Genomic DNA, 15,956 nt, shown 5'->3' with positions numbered 1-15,956 from the left:
GACCACTGACCCTGAATCTGGAGGGGACCCATGTGCGCTCCCCAGCCTTGAAGAGAAGCATCTGTCACTATAGACTGGGTAGGTAGTGGCTGATGAAAAGATACTCCTACCAGCACATTCCTGGTCCGAGTCCACCATTTGATGGCATCCTTCGCTGTCTGGGAAAGAGTGATATGATCTTCCCACCGCCCTGTCGCCTGGTCCCACTGGTCTTCAAAAGCCTGTTGTATAGGGCGCATTCTCAGCCTGGCGTTAGGGATGAGAAAAATGCAGGACGCCATGGAACCCAGCAGGGAGGCTACCTGTCGGACTGTCGGAAGCCGAGACTCTAATAGAATCCCACACTTCTGCCTCATGGAAAAAAGTCTCTCCTCCGAAGCAAACGCTTTTCCCAATTTTGTGTCCAGAACGGAGCCTAGGTAGTGGATGGACTGTGTTGGCCGCTGGACTGACTTCTCCAGGTTCACATGGAGACCGAGCCTGTGCAACTGGTGCAGACAAAGTTTCAGATCTTGCGTCACCTGTACCGGAGACGGGCCCTTTAGGAGCCAGTCGTCCAGGTATGGGTAAATGAAAAGTCCCTTCTTGTGAAGAAAAGCCGCCACCACTGCCATGCATTTGGTGAAGACTCGTGGTGCGGACTTGAGTCCGAAGGGTAGCACCTTGTACTGGTAGTGTTTGCTTCCTACGACAAACCTCAAGTATTTGCGATGCTGCAGAGCAATCAGAATGTGAAAGTATGCATCTTGCAGATCCACTGAACACATCCAATCTCCGGTTTGAAGATGTGGGCATATTTGGTGAAGAGCTAAAATGCGGAACTTTTCTCTGACAATGACTTTGTTGAGGAGACGCAGATCTAGTATAGGCCTGAACTTGTCCTCCTGATCTTTTTTGGGGACAAGAAAGTATCTTGAGTAGACTCCCTTTCCTCTTTGAGAGAGAGGAACTTCCTTTACAGCTCTTTTCTGTAGGAGGACTGTCACTTCTCTGCGGAGCAAGCTCAGCTGGTGAGGGCAAGAGGTCTTTGGAGGAATGCTTTTCGGGAGCGCACGGAAACGTAGCCTGTATCCATTGCGCAGTATATTCAGCACCCACTGATCTTTTGTGATGCTGACCCACTCTGTCAGGTGTTGTGAAGCACTTCCTCCCACTGGAGTGGGCAACGGCACCAGAGGAAGCCACTGATCAAGCCTTTCCTCCTCTCGTGGTGGTAGAGGACTGCTGGTGACCTCCTCTACCTCTGTTGGATTTGCCTCGGAATGTGATTTTCCTTGGTTCTTATTCTGGGACCACAGAGGGGTTTGAACCCTCTGTTGAGCCCCTCTCCCCCTGTTGGTCTTGTAGCTGCGTTTGAACTCTTTTTTCTTCTCCAAACCCACCGCTTTCACCGTATCCAGTTCAGTCTTCATACGGGTCATCTCTTCGTCAGCATGTTCTCCGAAGAGAGAGGAACCCGAAAAGGGAAGATTAAGGATGCAATGCTGAGCATCCGGCTTCAGCCCCATGAGGCGCAACCAAGCCGACCTTCTGGCACAAACCCCATGTGAGTAGGAATTTGCCGCAAGCACTGCACCATCCACTGCTGTGCTTATCAACTGGTTCGCCACCAAGCATCCTTCAGTCATAGTTTCTTCGAAGTCCTTCTGGTCATCCTTTGGCAGTTTGGACTTGAACCTCTCCATGGAGTCCCATAAGGCTCTGTCGTATCTACCCAGCAGTGCGGCCGCACTGGAGACCTTAAGCGTGGAGGCAGCTGAATTGCAAACTTTGCGACCCCACGAATCCTGAGATTTACTGTCCTTATCTGGTGGGACTGAAGAGGAAGCAGCAACTGCATGTGTCTTCCTTGCCGCTGCCACTATCACAGAGTCTGCTGGAGGGTCAGATTTTACAAAAACTGGGTCAGAAGAAGCCGGTTTGTATTTCTTCTGTATGCGGGCTGGCACCGCTCTGATGGCTGCCGGAGTTAGGAAAACGTCCTTGCTCGGATCCATAATTCCCGGGACTAAAGGCAACAGTGGACGAGAGATAGATTTTTTGTGCAAAGTTTCAAAAATGACTGTCGTAGTAACCTGGGGGACAGACATTTCAATGCTCAGCTTCTGAGCTCCTCTTTGCAGGACATCCAGATAAGTGCCGATGTCATCGACTGGAGAGGATCTGGAAGTAGGACTATCTGTCAAAGTAGGAGAGTAATCCCTCTTGGAAGACCTGGTCGAAGAAGTAGAGGAAGTAGACGGAGTTCTGCGATGTTTATGGTGAGCACCGTGTACCCTCTCACGTGACTTTCTTGGGTGCTCTTCCCTTCTAGGAGAGCGAGATCTAACCGGATCCTGTCTCCTTGGTGAACGAGATCTGACAGGATCTTCTCTGGGAGATCGGGATCTCACCGGATTTTCCATTCTGGGAGAGTGAGATCTGATTGGTCTTTTCACAGGAGATTTTCTGGGAGGACTACGCCTGTCCACTTCATCCACCAGTCTCTACGTTTAGTAGCCCCTGAATCTCGCCAATGGTCCAATGACTTATACCATCTGGGAGACAGTCTGACCTCCGCAGCCGAAGGATCTGGCTGACGCACAGGAGATCCGAGGACAGGACTTCTGGACCACGAAGATGTTGTTGAGGGGCCAGAAGACTGTGAAGAAGAATGGCGAGAAGCTGACTCCGTAACCATGATCACAGAGGAATGTCTTGACGTCGAACGCTCTGGCGTCGTACGTTTTCTCGACGCCGAATGCTTTCGGGGAGTCGGCGGATCCAGCAATATCGACCTTGAATGCCTCGACGGCGATCGATGCAAGGATCGATGTTCTCTCGACGTCGAGTGGGGATGACCAGTCGTCGACGGAGCCCTCTGTCTCGACATCGAACGGCTATGACCAGTCGTCGACGGAGCCCTCTGTCTCGACGTCGAACGGCTATGACCAGCCGTCGACGGAGCCCTCTGTCACGACGTCGAACGTTGATGACCAGCCGTCGACGGAGCCCTCTGTCTCGACGTCGAATGTTTGTGTGACGACGGCGGAGGGGTATTGGTCACCCTCGACGCCGAACGTGGACGAAACGTCGACGGAGACTGCGTCCTCGAAGCCGATTGACGTTTTACTGTCGACGGCGGAGGGGTCTTGGTCCTCGACGCCGAACGTCGTTTTTTAGACGACGGCGGAGGGGTCACATTTCTCGACACCGGTCGCCGCCTGGATGATGACGGCGGAGGAGTGACCACCCTCGACGCCGATCGTCGCGCGGTTGACGACGGCGGAGGGGCCTTGGAACTCGACGCTGACCGTCGCCCGGTTGACGGCGGCGGAGTCACATCTCTCGACGCCGGTCGTCGCCCGGCTGATGACGGCGGAGGGGATTTCGACGACGGAGCTGGATCCTTCGACGTCGTCGACGTACCTGGTCTTCTTTTCGACGGCGAGCCCGCCGTCGACGGTAGTTTTGACGATGAATGACCCACCGGTGGTTCTTTCCTCAGCGCCAAGCCTGACGCTGAAGCTGAAGGGTGAGAAGACTTTTCTTTTGAAGATGTTCTAGCCTTCTTGGAGCCCTTCTTCACCGGAGACCTTCCTCTGGATGACCTGTGAGCCAGGCCATAGATGCGAATTCTCTCCCTGTCTTTGAGAGTTCTTCCTGACAGGTGCTCGCAGTGAGGACAGGTGCCTGGATCATGTTCTTCAGGCAGACACAGGATACAAACATCGTGGTTGTCTGATTTTGCCTTCTTGTTGCCACAAGAAGGGCATTTGTCAAAAAGTGAAGGCATTCTCAGCTGAAAATGCTCACTAAAATTAGTAAAAAAGACAGATTATTACTTGACTTGATGAAAAATGTCAAAGTAATAGAAAAAGTTGTTAAGAATGAAGTAATTTTCTGTCAGAAAACAGAAAATTAGTGGAGCTGTGTTACCAGGATCCTTCCTGAAGGAGCCGGAAAGAACAACTGACCTAACTGTCACCCCTGAGGCATGATGGGATACAGGGGTTCATGGGTGCCTTAAAGGCACGGTGTCAGTTTTTCGGTATTCAGCTACAGGTTAGCTTTTCAGTCTTTTTAGACTGTGTGTATGCAATGCAGCCTGGGAGCTTTCTATGCTTTCAGGGTGTTATAAGAATTTCTACTGCTGCCTAAGCATTAAAACAGTTCTAAAACAATCTTTTCTGTTGTTTCTCATGTTTCTAATGCATATTATTCATGTATGGTGGAAATTCTTCACAGCATATTCCAGCTCTGATGTGATTTGGCTGCTATTGCATGTTTTTATATATATATGTATATATATATGTATATATATATATATATATATATATATATATATATATATATATATATATATATATATATATATATATATGAGTATATATATGTGGGGCACATATAATATAGTGTTTCCGGGGTCCCGCGCATGGGCGGGAATATTCTAATGCTTATGACTATTGATGAGGATCCCCTGGAAGAGAACTATGCTGTCCCCGATAAGAGGGGATTCTAGTGGCACTGTGAGCTAGCTGATACAGACAAGCTAACATACCCGGTGGGGGTGCATGGAATCAGTCTGCCACCAATCCCACAGTTTATGTTATCCAATCGTGCAGATCCTGATTGGGGTTATATAGGAACTACACGGCAGGTGGAGGCAATGGAGTGGGGACCAGGTAGACATCCCACTCATCCTGAGGGGGTTGGGAGTGAGGGATTTCGCCTTCCTCACTTTCATCTTCTGAAGACGTTTGGTCCAATTGGTGGCACCGCTATGTTAGGGGCAGGTGTCATCCTGGGGATTATGGGTAGACGAATATGCCTTGGTATAGCAGGAGAGGTAAGCTGAGGTGGTGCTACAGGATGCTCCTGTGGAGGGTCAAGAAACCTCTTTCTATAATCAAGTTACATGTACTTTAGATCCTGGACTAGCAATATGGGCATTTGCACTTCATGATACCTGGGTTGTGATGAGGATGGTATTGATGATGTTCATAATGCCACTTAGGAGGTGCATAATATTGATGATAATGCTTTTCCTCATCATCATCTTCCTCCTGGTATTTGACCTGGAGCTCTGATGAGCTGCACATTGCCCCAAATGGCCCGTAGTCGTCCGACTCCTTCAGGTCCAATAGAGGACTTGATGGCAAAGGTGAGGCCTTGCTAGGGGATGTCAATTTAGATCTTAAAGCTGTTTTTGTTGTTTTTGTGATTTTGTTGTCGTCACAGTGCTGTTTTCGGCGGTGTTGCCGTAGAATGCTTTATTTGTCGATGTTGTCATCCGGGGCAACACTGCTGTCGACGGTGTCTTAATCGATGCTAGTACTCTTGTCGACAGGATGGGTGTTTCAATGGCTGTCGCCGATATCTTCGGCAACAATGCTCTCTTGGACGAGACGGTGGTGAACATCATAGTCAATACCAACTTCGATGGGTTTTGAGAGGATTTTTTGTCATCGCCGGTTCAGAAGAGGAAGAAGGCTTACTTCACAGATGAAGTACTAGGTTGAGAGGAGGCTGCCTCTGTGTAGGTGAGTTTTAGTTTCTCCTTTCTTAGAGGGTCTTATGATGCGTTTTCAAGGCCTTTTTGCCTTCCTCAGATATCCCTTAGTCAGATGATCTGGACCTTTTGAGGGTTCTCACAGATGTACTGCTTTCTTCCTCAGAAGTGGTTGATTTCTTAGTTTGAGATTTCTGTGTCATAGAAGTAGCCTTCCCTCCCTGTCCTTTAAGGTTTTATAGGAAAAGGTGTGAAACATTTTGCCCTCTTTTACGTAATGTTGAGGGTAGAGGCAGTTAAGACACTCTCTGTGTGGATCATCCACATGTAGCCTTTTCTTCCCGCAGGTTTTGCAGGATCAGAAGAGGCGTTTATTAGAAGTATAAGACATAGTAGTTGTAGACAAATCTTCAATTGTAAAGGTTAAACTGAGCAGAACTCAGCGAGAATCGCTCCCATGACATGCCATAGAAACTCTCAGGGACTCAGACTCTGTTGGGAGTGTTCTAGACGGTGCGGTCGCCTGATTGATTATAGTTCAGGTATGGTAATTTAAAAGAAAAATACATGGATAGGCTATTAAACTGACTTTTTATTGCCATTATAGCCTATGATACGAATACATACTGCATTACATTGGTACTGTGGAACTCCCACTTCGACTACGGGGAATGATTCAAGCATGTGAATCTATGGGAGATCCAATACTGGAGAACCATAATTCCCTTCAGGTAGCAGAAACTGAGCAAAGCTTCTTGAAGCCAATTATGAAGTTTCTATAGGCTTCATGAATCGTGGGAAATGATTAGTTTGAACAGCGAAATGCATGCACATGTAGAGCTGACTTTCTAATCATAACTGGGTCTCTCTCATGACCCAGGGGTCTTTTAGTTAGACAACTCATGCACAATAAAGCAAACTGAAAGTAAATTGCATGGAAACGTTTCCCTGTTATAGCTATAACTGATTAAATGTTAGCATAAGCTCTCCTGTGTTTTAGATCGGTATCCAGGCAGTGCCTAATCAGACTGACATCGTGTAGTGTTTTATGCTTTGTGTCTCTCAATCGAGTATTTGTTTTTAAATCACCAACTATACAAAACACAAATTAAAACAAACGTTCGGCTTTTATGAAAGGTAAACGTCACAATACAGGCAGTGTTTCACACGATTCTTAAGATCAGAAGCCTTTAAAACAAGAGTGCATTACTGAATTAAAGTGTCTGTGTATACAAATGATTACGTACAGCTTTCTATTTCCAGAGTGCAGTTTTGTTCGTCCAGTGGGTACCTTCTCAAATCCATCATACATGCTGCAGTTGTTGTGATTCTGAAACAAACAAAATTATACGATTAAAAAAGTAAACAATCTTGTTTGCATAGTTCCAAATTGTGAGCTTCCTTAAAAGAGTGAACAAGATGAAGTATCTAAAAGTATGTGTAAGACATCTATGACAGACACTGTCTGTCAAACCTCTAGACTCTGAATAATATGGCAGGAAATTCAATTGCAACAATAGTTGGCTTTAAACTACTGACATTCACATTTGCATGCCTCTAAAAAGTCATTAGACCTTTGTCGATGTAGGCTGTTACAAGAGGTCCCTTGAGGAAGGCTGCGGAACTGAAGATTTTGCTAGCAGTCCATTGAATGATATAGAACGTTTGCTGTAGCAGGCAACAGAACCTTAGGCCTCTACTGCAGGGTGCAGTATCTAAGGCCATTTCTATGGGTCACAAGAAGTCTCAATCTTCAACCACTGGTCCATCAACCTCACAATATCAGAGAACTATGAGAATACCAGGGGGTTGATTTACTAGGTTTTCGTGTAACATTGTGCAGTAACAAAATCTGATGTATTAGGAAAATGGGAAGACACAGTGCGGAGCCATATGTAAGATTGGGCTACTGCTGTTCTCATCCCCTGCACTGGCACTCTAATTAGGCTGACTTGCATGACACACAGGGTCGCACCATGGTGCGGAGGTAGGTATGCACTGTCTAGCATCGAATCTGTACTGAAGGCATACCCTTCCAGAACTAATTCCTATGCCTAGACACATTTAAGAAGGATTCAATGCATGAGATATGTGCTGTGCACTTCAGCAGACATGCAAATGTGTGTGTTTTTTTGAGAAATAAAAACATTTCCCTTTATTAAAGTCTGTTTCAAGGTGTTAGCTTTTCACACAAAGCAGAATCTAGCTATCTTAGTAGATCAGGCTTTGCTTTGAAACCTATGGGTGTGTGCGCTTTTTATCCAAGTAACACCCTAGTTACATTACTTTGATATGCTGAGAAAACAGCAACTTTCCAGCGCAAAATACTTTGTGTGCTGGAATGTAAATATCATTGGGCTGCTTCATTTTGCTTTGAGTCCATGTGCGACCGCGCAAAGCCTTATTAAACCTAAGTCATATTCCATTTTTTATAGCAGTGGAAAGAATAAAAGGAAAAAACTGGAATGTGCTTTCGCTTTGAGAAATGCAGAACATGTAGCGATTGTGGCTTCACCACAAAACATAAGCAGTAAATAATTTTCAGGCTGCATTATGCTTTGGTGCACATGTGCATTGTGAAAGGTCTCCGATGAGCAGTTCGGCTACTGAAGTGCATGTGCACGAATCGAACTGTCGGGGGCCCCTATAGGAGTTTTTGGGAGTGCCTACCGGCCTCCTTTGTTTTCACGTGTGCTTCCTGGTACACGTTAGTCAAGCTCTGCAATAGTCATATGGCCCCTTTTTACAACACTCTGCAATGCAGCTCTCTAGCGCTTATTGGAGGTACCTGGTGGGCTAGTTTGCCTCCAGGAGACCTCAGGATCGAAGAGAAATTAATTCCCCAACTTAAAATGCGCCACAGGGCGTGTTTGTGCACATGTCACCTCAGGCCCCGCCCCCACCCTTCACTCCTGTGCAAACGCGCCCCATGACACGTTTTAAGTTGGGGGATTAAGTCCCCTTGAATCCTGAGGGTCCCTGGGGTGCAACTAGCCCACCAGGTCCCTCCATTAAGCGCCACAGAGCTGCGTTGGAGAGAGGTGTAAAAAGGGGCGTGGCCTCTTAACACCTCTCTGCAATGCAGCTCCCTGGAGCATACTGGATGTTCCTGGTGGGCTAGTTGGCCCCCAGGGACCCCCAGTAGTCATGGGAAATTAGTTCCCATCTGTAAAACGCACCGGTGGGCGCGTTTGCAGAGTGCTGCAGGGAGGGGGCATGGCCTCCGGCGCAATGCTGGTCTTTTTTTAATTTTATTTTTTTAAGAAAGTGGGCTGTGTGGCCCCCCTTCTATTCCTGTGTTTGTGGCCCTGGGGACCCCACCCCCCAGGACCTGACCCCAATTGTATTTATTTTTTTAAATAAATTGGAAGGGGGCGATGGCCCCCCTCCCGAGGCCATAATTGGCCCCGGGGACACCCTCCCCAGAGCATGACCATTTATTTATTTCTTTGGAGGGGGGCTGCCTTGCCCCCCTCCTCAGGCCGTTTATGGCCCAAGGGACTCCATCCCCTGGGGCCGGCCTTTGTTTTTTGTTTATTTATTTATTTTAAGTTTTGAGGAGGGGGCCACATGGCCCCCCATCCCCCCACAGTACACCGGCTCCCCACCTCCTGCGGGAGCCGGCATTGCTTTTCCACATGGGGAGCTGCTAAGATGCAGCTCCCCGTGTGGAAAAGCAATCGGCTTTGGTTTTTGGAAGAGAGATCAGGTTTCCTGCACTCGGTTCCAAAAACCAAAGCAGTTTTCTATGGCGGGGGGAACCGCGAGGCTCCCACCCTGCCATAGCAAACAGCAGTGTCCCATGCGCGGGCACCCCGGGACACTGCAGGAGCTGGCCCTGGGGGTGTCGGTCCCCAGGGCAATCACAGGCTCCAGGAGGGGGGCCACGCGGCCCCCTCCCAACATTTGCAAAGCCCCAGGGGGTTGTGGTCCCCGGGGCTTGGGGGTCCGTCACAGACCCCCCAATTCAAATAATTAGAGCCCAGAGAGGTGGGGGTCCCTGGGGCGTGTAGGGGGGGTTCGAGACCCCCCACACAGGTAGGTATTTTTTTAAAAATACAAGCCCGGGGGGGGCGGCGGTCCCCGGGGCTGCGAGGGGCCGTGATGCCCCCACCAATATTTTCAAAAAGCCCAGGGGGTGGCCGTCCCCGGGGCTTGGGGGGGCCTTTGAACCCCCCCTCCCATTTAATTTACAAGCCCCGTAGAGGTAGCGGTCACCGGGGCTGGGGGGCCCCTTTGGGCCCCCCATTACAATATTAAGGTTGCCCCTGGTACTTAGCCCACCTGGGGGCTAAATATTAAAGAAGCGCGGGAGCCCATGCTTCGGTTATGTTTTTCGCATCCGGATCTGCGGATCCTCCGCACAATCCCGTGATTTAAAAAAAATATATATATTTTTTTGGGGCCTAGGGGGTCCTTGTGGGAACCCCTTAGCAGGCCTAGGGGTTCAGGGTGTTTCTACCCTGCCCCCTTTCCTCTTTTTTTCGCATTTGTTTTACTGATTTCTTGTGCCTCGGTTCTACCAAGGCACAAGATGGCTGCCAACACTTCCTGGTTTGGAGTGTTGTCAGCCAATTAGCATGACGCTCGTGATTGGGAGGGTGTGCGGAACCTGGGCGCCTGTAGATATCGAAACTTTTTAATTTAGATTTTCTCAGCAACTACTGAATTTACACCATTTAACAAAAAGGGATCTTTCTGCACCAAGGGCTACCTATTTGCCAAATTTGGTGCAATTTGGTTCAGCAGTTCGGGCTGTAGCCGCGTCTAAAGTTTCCTATTGAAAATTGTATGGGGGAAAACACGTTTTGGACCCCTTTTTTCTTGGCCCCTGCTTGCCGGATCACCCCGAAACTTTCAAGATAGGAGCGGACTGGAGCACCCCACGAGTTTTGAAAATTTCGCGAAGATTCGTCAATCAGCATCAAATTTATCGGGAATAGAAAGTTGCAATTTTCCTGTGGTAACTAGGTCCTAACTATAACTACTAATACATATATATATGGACAGTAGATACACTCATTAGGTTACAGCATTTGTGAGTAAATAAAAATTGGACGCACCATGGATGGTATCTTGTAAAAGACATAAATTCTTTAGTTTGAGTTTATATTCAGTTCCTATACACTACACGACAAAGGTATCCATAACGGCTTCTAGTTGTTATTAAATCAAGAGTAATAAAACAGAACACCATAGCTTTAATATCTACTTCTCACACATTCAAAGATGGCGCTGATCGCCACTTACGGACCCGAGTTTTTCACTAATCCCAGTCCGATTCACAGGTTGCAACCCTCAGAGGTGGGGGCATAGCCATAGTAGTGCCCCATTCTACCTCGTGAGGCATTGCTCAACTTGCGCCTGTGTGTGTGACCGGAGCTGTCGTATGCGACGAACACAGATGTGCACCGGACGTTGTACCTCATTTCCAGGGAAGCACAGAATTTGCAACTCTTCATTGTGTGTGTGATTAGAGCTGTCTGGTGCTGCCAAAATCGACGTGCACCGGACGTTGTACCTCATTTCCAAAAAGGTATGGATTTTGTAACTCTTTATTGTGTGTGGCCAGACCATATTATTGCACACCTGATAATATGCCCGGATTGAATAGATGCGACTCTGATCAACGTGTACCTACGGGGTGCTTCCTTCTTCTGAGAGGCCCTCCCTGCTTCTTTCTCCAATCAGGAGGGGGTAGGATAGTCAGGGTGAGTTGGAGGGCAGAGGGAGGCTTGGGGCCACAGGTCTGCAGTGTGTAATCAATTGACCTGCTGGGTATCAGTTGCACCGCATTAGGGTGCTGCGTGTCTAAGTGTGTGAGCGCTTCCGTCCAGACTTGCCTGATATCCACTGCACCGCATAGTGGTTGGGAGTGTGTGTGTGGGAGTGACAGTGGGGAGTCACCTGTGAGTCACAACACTGGACGGCGGTTTTCCTGATATGTTGATTTCTTGCCAAAAAAGTATTGCGTTTGACATTGGTTTTTCCCCACATAGTCTAAGCCCACAGTGGTGCTAGAAAGGGATAGAATTCTGTGTATGTACATATTTCTGATATCGTTGTGTCCCGGGTTCACCCCTAGTGATATTGATTTGTAAGAATTGCTAGGGTGGGCCTGGGGTGGACAACGTGTTGCACCACATAAGGGTGCTGGGGGGACTGGGGGGTTGGTAGAATAGGATCTTTCTCAAGTGTGCATTTTGCTGATGTCATTTGAACATGGCAGGGCCTAGTGCTGCTAGGAATAATCCCAAGTGTGATTTATGCCCAGAAATACATTATGTTCATGTTGTTTTGAATATTATGTATTTTGACTACAAATATTATTTACATACATCACGAGTGAAGTCTCTTTTATGTCATGTCACTCAAGGTATTTATCGTAAGTACGTGCTATGCCGATGCATTACACATTGCCTCAGTGGCAAGTCTGACTGTTCAGTGCTAATTTATCCAAAGGTGAAAGCAGGTTATACATTGTGTAATCACCTGCCCCTGATGGGAGTGGTAGGTTCTGCCTGGCCAGAGTACTACCTCATCCAACCAGAAAGTGTCAGTTCCAACACCTGACTAATGGAGAGTCCCAAGCATCAGTCCTGGAAGGTAGTCCTTTCAATAAATTCAATTATCCATGCAAGGAGGCCGTCTCAGAGGGCCTAATTCAGATTATCAAACATACTCATGGTATGCCTAAAAGTGAGAAATATTCTACTTTGAGCAGTACACAAATGTTTATATTCAGGCCCTGTACCTAATTCTATAGCATAACTCCTTTGTTACAGTCCTTTCAGAATTCAACACCGATTGATCCATCCTTAAATTGGCAAGTATCTTGTGCTTTTACCGCTGATAATTGGATCAGTGCAATACTCAGCTCTCTGCCTACTTTAAAGGAGAACCCATTTCTAGATTTTTCACATTCTGGCTTAGATACGTCCACATGTCTGAAACTGTGGTTCATTCAGGTGCTGTTTTGCAAAAAGTAAGTGATGCAGCAGTTCTCTTGCTAGAGAGAAGGGGGTTTCTTCTAGCTACCCTTCTACAAATGCCATTCTTTGTTAGTCCTTTCCTAATGAAAAAATCATAAACTTTTAAAATATTGACAATGGCTGTAGGTCACAGGATGTAGTTCTGGGGTCTTTGATTCTGCAAGAGGATCATAGGATCTGACCAAAGAGTGAACTTGCGAAGACGTCCAATACACAAACATCCTGAAATTCGGCCATTTGTACATATTGTTTTCTGCTGAGGAATAATGTACATAATGTTGTATGAAATGGTTTGCATAACACTTAATAGACTGATAAGTAGCAATGTTTCTGGCTGTTTGACCATCACAGATATCAACTGACCTGGGTGGGATATGTCAGGGCCAACCTGAACTCCAGATCAAGCTGCAAAACGTTTATTTTCCTATTAACCTCTTCAGTGCTGCGCGAATTTCGCTGCAGTGCTGAAGGGTCATAAATCATATTGACTCATGACGGAAATGTTCCGTCATCAGCACCGGAGCACCGACGCTGATGACGGAACCGTTCCGTCATGAGCATGGAAGGGGTTAATCATGTGCCCTTATTAAGCAGTTCCTGATTCTAACCACCTACCTATAGGATACAGGAAAAGTAATTGTGCAGTTAACTATACAAAGAAGGAAATTTGTGTGTTACTCGTCACATAGGATTAGCTTTATCGACCATTAGCATTTGGCGTCAACTAGATGAATGTATGTAAATTATTATAAAAATAACAGAATCCTAAGCGTCTATTCTTTCTTTTTTGTATTGCTGTAATTTTGGTTATAAAACAAAATTTATGATTGAGGTTTGTGTAATTTTTCTCATTACTTTATAATCTTCAATGTACATTTGTTTCAAATTGCAAGTTCTGTACTTCTCAACTGTATTACTCTTTTAACATTACTACGCAAAAACTGCATGCATCTCTTTAAAGAAAGTTTTGCTCTTGAGCAAGGACAAGACAGGCAGTCCTCATAAAAAACAGGTTACTCTTTAGAAGTCACAATGCTTGGACTTTGCGGGATCTCAGCCTCAAGTGTGACCTGTCTCCACCATTACATAACATCTGATTTACTAAAAGCTGCAGTTAGCGAACGCGCACTGGTGAGAGCGCTGTGCTGTTTTACTCGTGGCTGAGTGTGACATTTTTAAAAGTTAAACTTTCTTGTTCCTTGTGACTTTTTAATCTTTTTGCACTTTGCCCAGTTTCACCTACCTGCATTTCTCTTCTCTGACGCCCTCTTGTTGCCTCGCGCTCCCCGGTTCACCGCGGGTTTTCCCGTTTGCTGTGGAGGGAGCGCTCGGCAGGTGTACTTCTGTGCTAGAGGTGGGGGAGGCAGACCTTAAATTCAAACGCTGGCAGCTTTGTGCCACAGACGCGCGAAGCGGGCGCACCGGTGGTGCGCCAAAGGCAAGACCGTCTGCGCCTTTCCAGGGCCGGATGGGGCCTGGGGCCAGAAACCCTGCTTCAATTTTAAACAGTAAGAAAGCTTACTCTCTCAAAGCCTTATATGCTCTTTGGCCTAAGCCTGACCCCAACTGCTCAACTCTTAATCCTGATACAGTCTCCTTGAATTGCTGATGTTGTGGCTATACTTTTACAACACAGTCCCATAAGGATTCTATACGTAACAAGTATACAATGAAGCCTCGTCTGGCCAATGAGGGTGTTGCTCCCCGGACTGAATTTTCTTTCTTCAGTCTTAGCTGTAGGTCACTCCCCAAGCACAGGGAGATATTTATGACCTCTTGGTTGATTCTCAACCTGATGCTATTTTCTATGCTTCCCACTGTCCAACAAGAAACTGGATCACCATCGCCCTCCTGCCCCCTGGTTTTCCAAAAGTCTGGAGCTAGAAAAAAGCAAATGCTAAATTTTATAAAGGCACTGGAGGACAAAATATGAGCCAGCTGCTAAAACCACGTATAAATTAGCTCTTAATAGCTATCATGCATTATGTAAAACTGCTCGGGCTGAGCATGCTAATCATCCCATTCTACTGTCAAAAAACTGTCCTAATGTTCTGTTTAAAGTAGTGAGGGAACTGTCAGGTGCTGCATGTCAGCGTCAGCCTCCGGGACTTTACTCTAAAAACTGTAATGACCTCGCAGAATTTTTTTGGACTAAAATCGATAAGATTTACTCTGAATTTAATAACATTACCACCATTGAAGATTAACAACCCAATAATTCTGCCCTACATTGCGATGATGCCTCGTTGGCTCGGCCACAGGAGGACTTTCATGATAAACTGGGTAATCAAATCGAGGAAAGGGCACCCCTCGACTTTTCCACCTATTTTGGTATTTTAACTAGTATTAAATCCGGCTCTCCTAAGGATCCTGGTCCAGCTTCCTTATTGCAGAAACTGGATCTCCCTATACTTAGCATCATCATGGAACTCCTCAACTCATCGTTACATGAAGCTAGGGTCCCAATGGCCTGGAAACATGCCATGGTCCTTCCTTTGTTAAAAAAGGCAAACTCTGACCCAGAGGTCCTATCCAATTTTCGACCTATCTCTCTCCTTCCAGTTTTCTCCAAAATTCTGGAAAAACACATCAATCGTTAGTTGACAAAGTTTGTTGATCTACAGAACTTTTTAAATCCCTCCCAATCGTGTTTTAGAGCTGGCTTTTCTATGGAGTCTACGCTTTTGGGAGTGACTGAGACTATTTGTCAGCCTGACGACAGGGGTGACACTGTGGTACTCAATTCAACATTCAATTCTTGCTTTATTTCGATTTTGGTTGGAAATCATAAAAGCATAACAAAAAATAAAGATACATATATACACAATTTAGATTATCATAATTAAATACAATATAAAAATAGAACAATCTTTGCAGGTTAAAAACATAAAGCGATTAGCAACCAACAGAATGAATACATTTAAAAATATGGCGTTGCTTATTGTAGTGTTAAATTTAAGACTGACTGCTATGCAGAGTACAGTCTAAGTTCATACGGTGTCGGACAAGACACTGTGGTACTCATTTTACTGGACTTGAGTGCTGCGTTCAACACTGTATCCCATACGTCTCTTTTACAAATTCTACAGTCAAAGGGCATTGTCGGCTCAGCACTCAAGTGTATGTCCAGTTTCCTGTCCAATAGGACCTTCCAGGTCTTCTCCTCAATTGCTGACGCTCAGATTCATGACGCCCGGTATGGAGTCCTTCAGGGTTCCATACTTAGCCCACTGCTTTTTAACATTTGTGTCAGCCCTTTGCTGCGATATGCGAAGAAGCAGGGCTTGCAATATATTCTTATGCGGAAGACACCCAGCTGATTTTTTCTTTATCTTCTAAAGTAACTGTTAAGGGATCATCTCTTCAGCTGGGGCTAAAAAAGATATCCAACTGGATGTACGCTAACTAACTGAAACTGAATGGTGGGAAAATGGAACTCCTCATTTTCAGTGGTAACAATGGGTAATCTCCCC

At 46.3% G+C, this 15,956-nt stretch overlaps 1 protein-coding gene across 2 annotated transcripts in view; it reads right to left on the bottom strand.

Moving 5' to 3' along the window:
* The window catches only part of GABRB3 (gamma-aminobutyric acid type A receptor subunit beta3), a 968,583-nt gene that overhangs the window by 220,336 nt on the left and 732,291 nt on the right, over nt 1-15,956 (bottom strand). For both annotated transcript variants that reach the window (XM_078658235.1, XM_078658236.1), the window contains one exon: nt 6,739-6,821. In XM_078658235.1, coding sequence (XP_078514361.1) covers nt 6,739-6,821 — 83 coding nt within the window. The remainder of the gene's footprint in view (nt 1-6,738; nt 6,822-15,956) is intronic.

This window comes from Lissotriton helveticus, chromosome 8 (assembly GCF_964261635.1).
Source record: "Lissotriton helveticus chromosome 8, aLisHel1.1, whole genome shotgun sequence".
Lineage (NCBI taxonomy): Eukaryota > Metazoa > Chordata > Amphibia > Caudata > Salamandridae > Lissotriton > Lissotriton helveticus.
The sequence above is the reverse complement of the archived record's forward strand: the minus strand, read 5'-3'. Positions and strand labels throughout refer to the sequence as shown.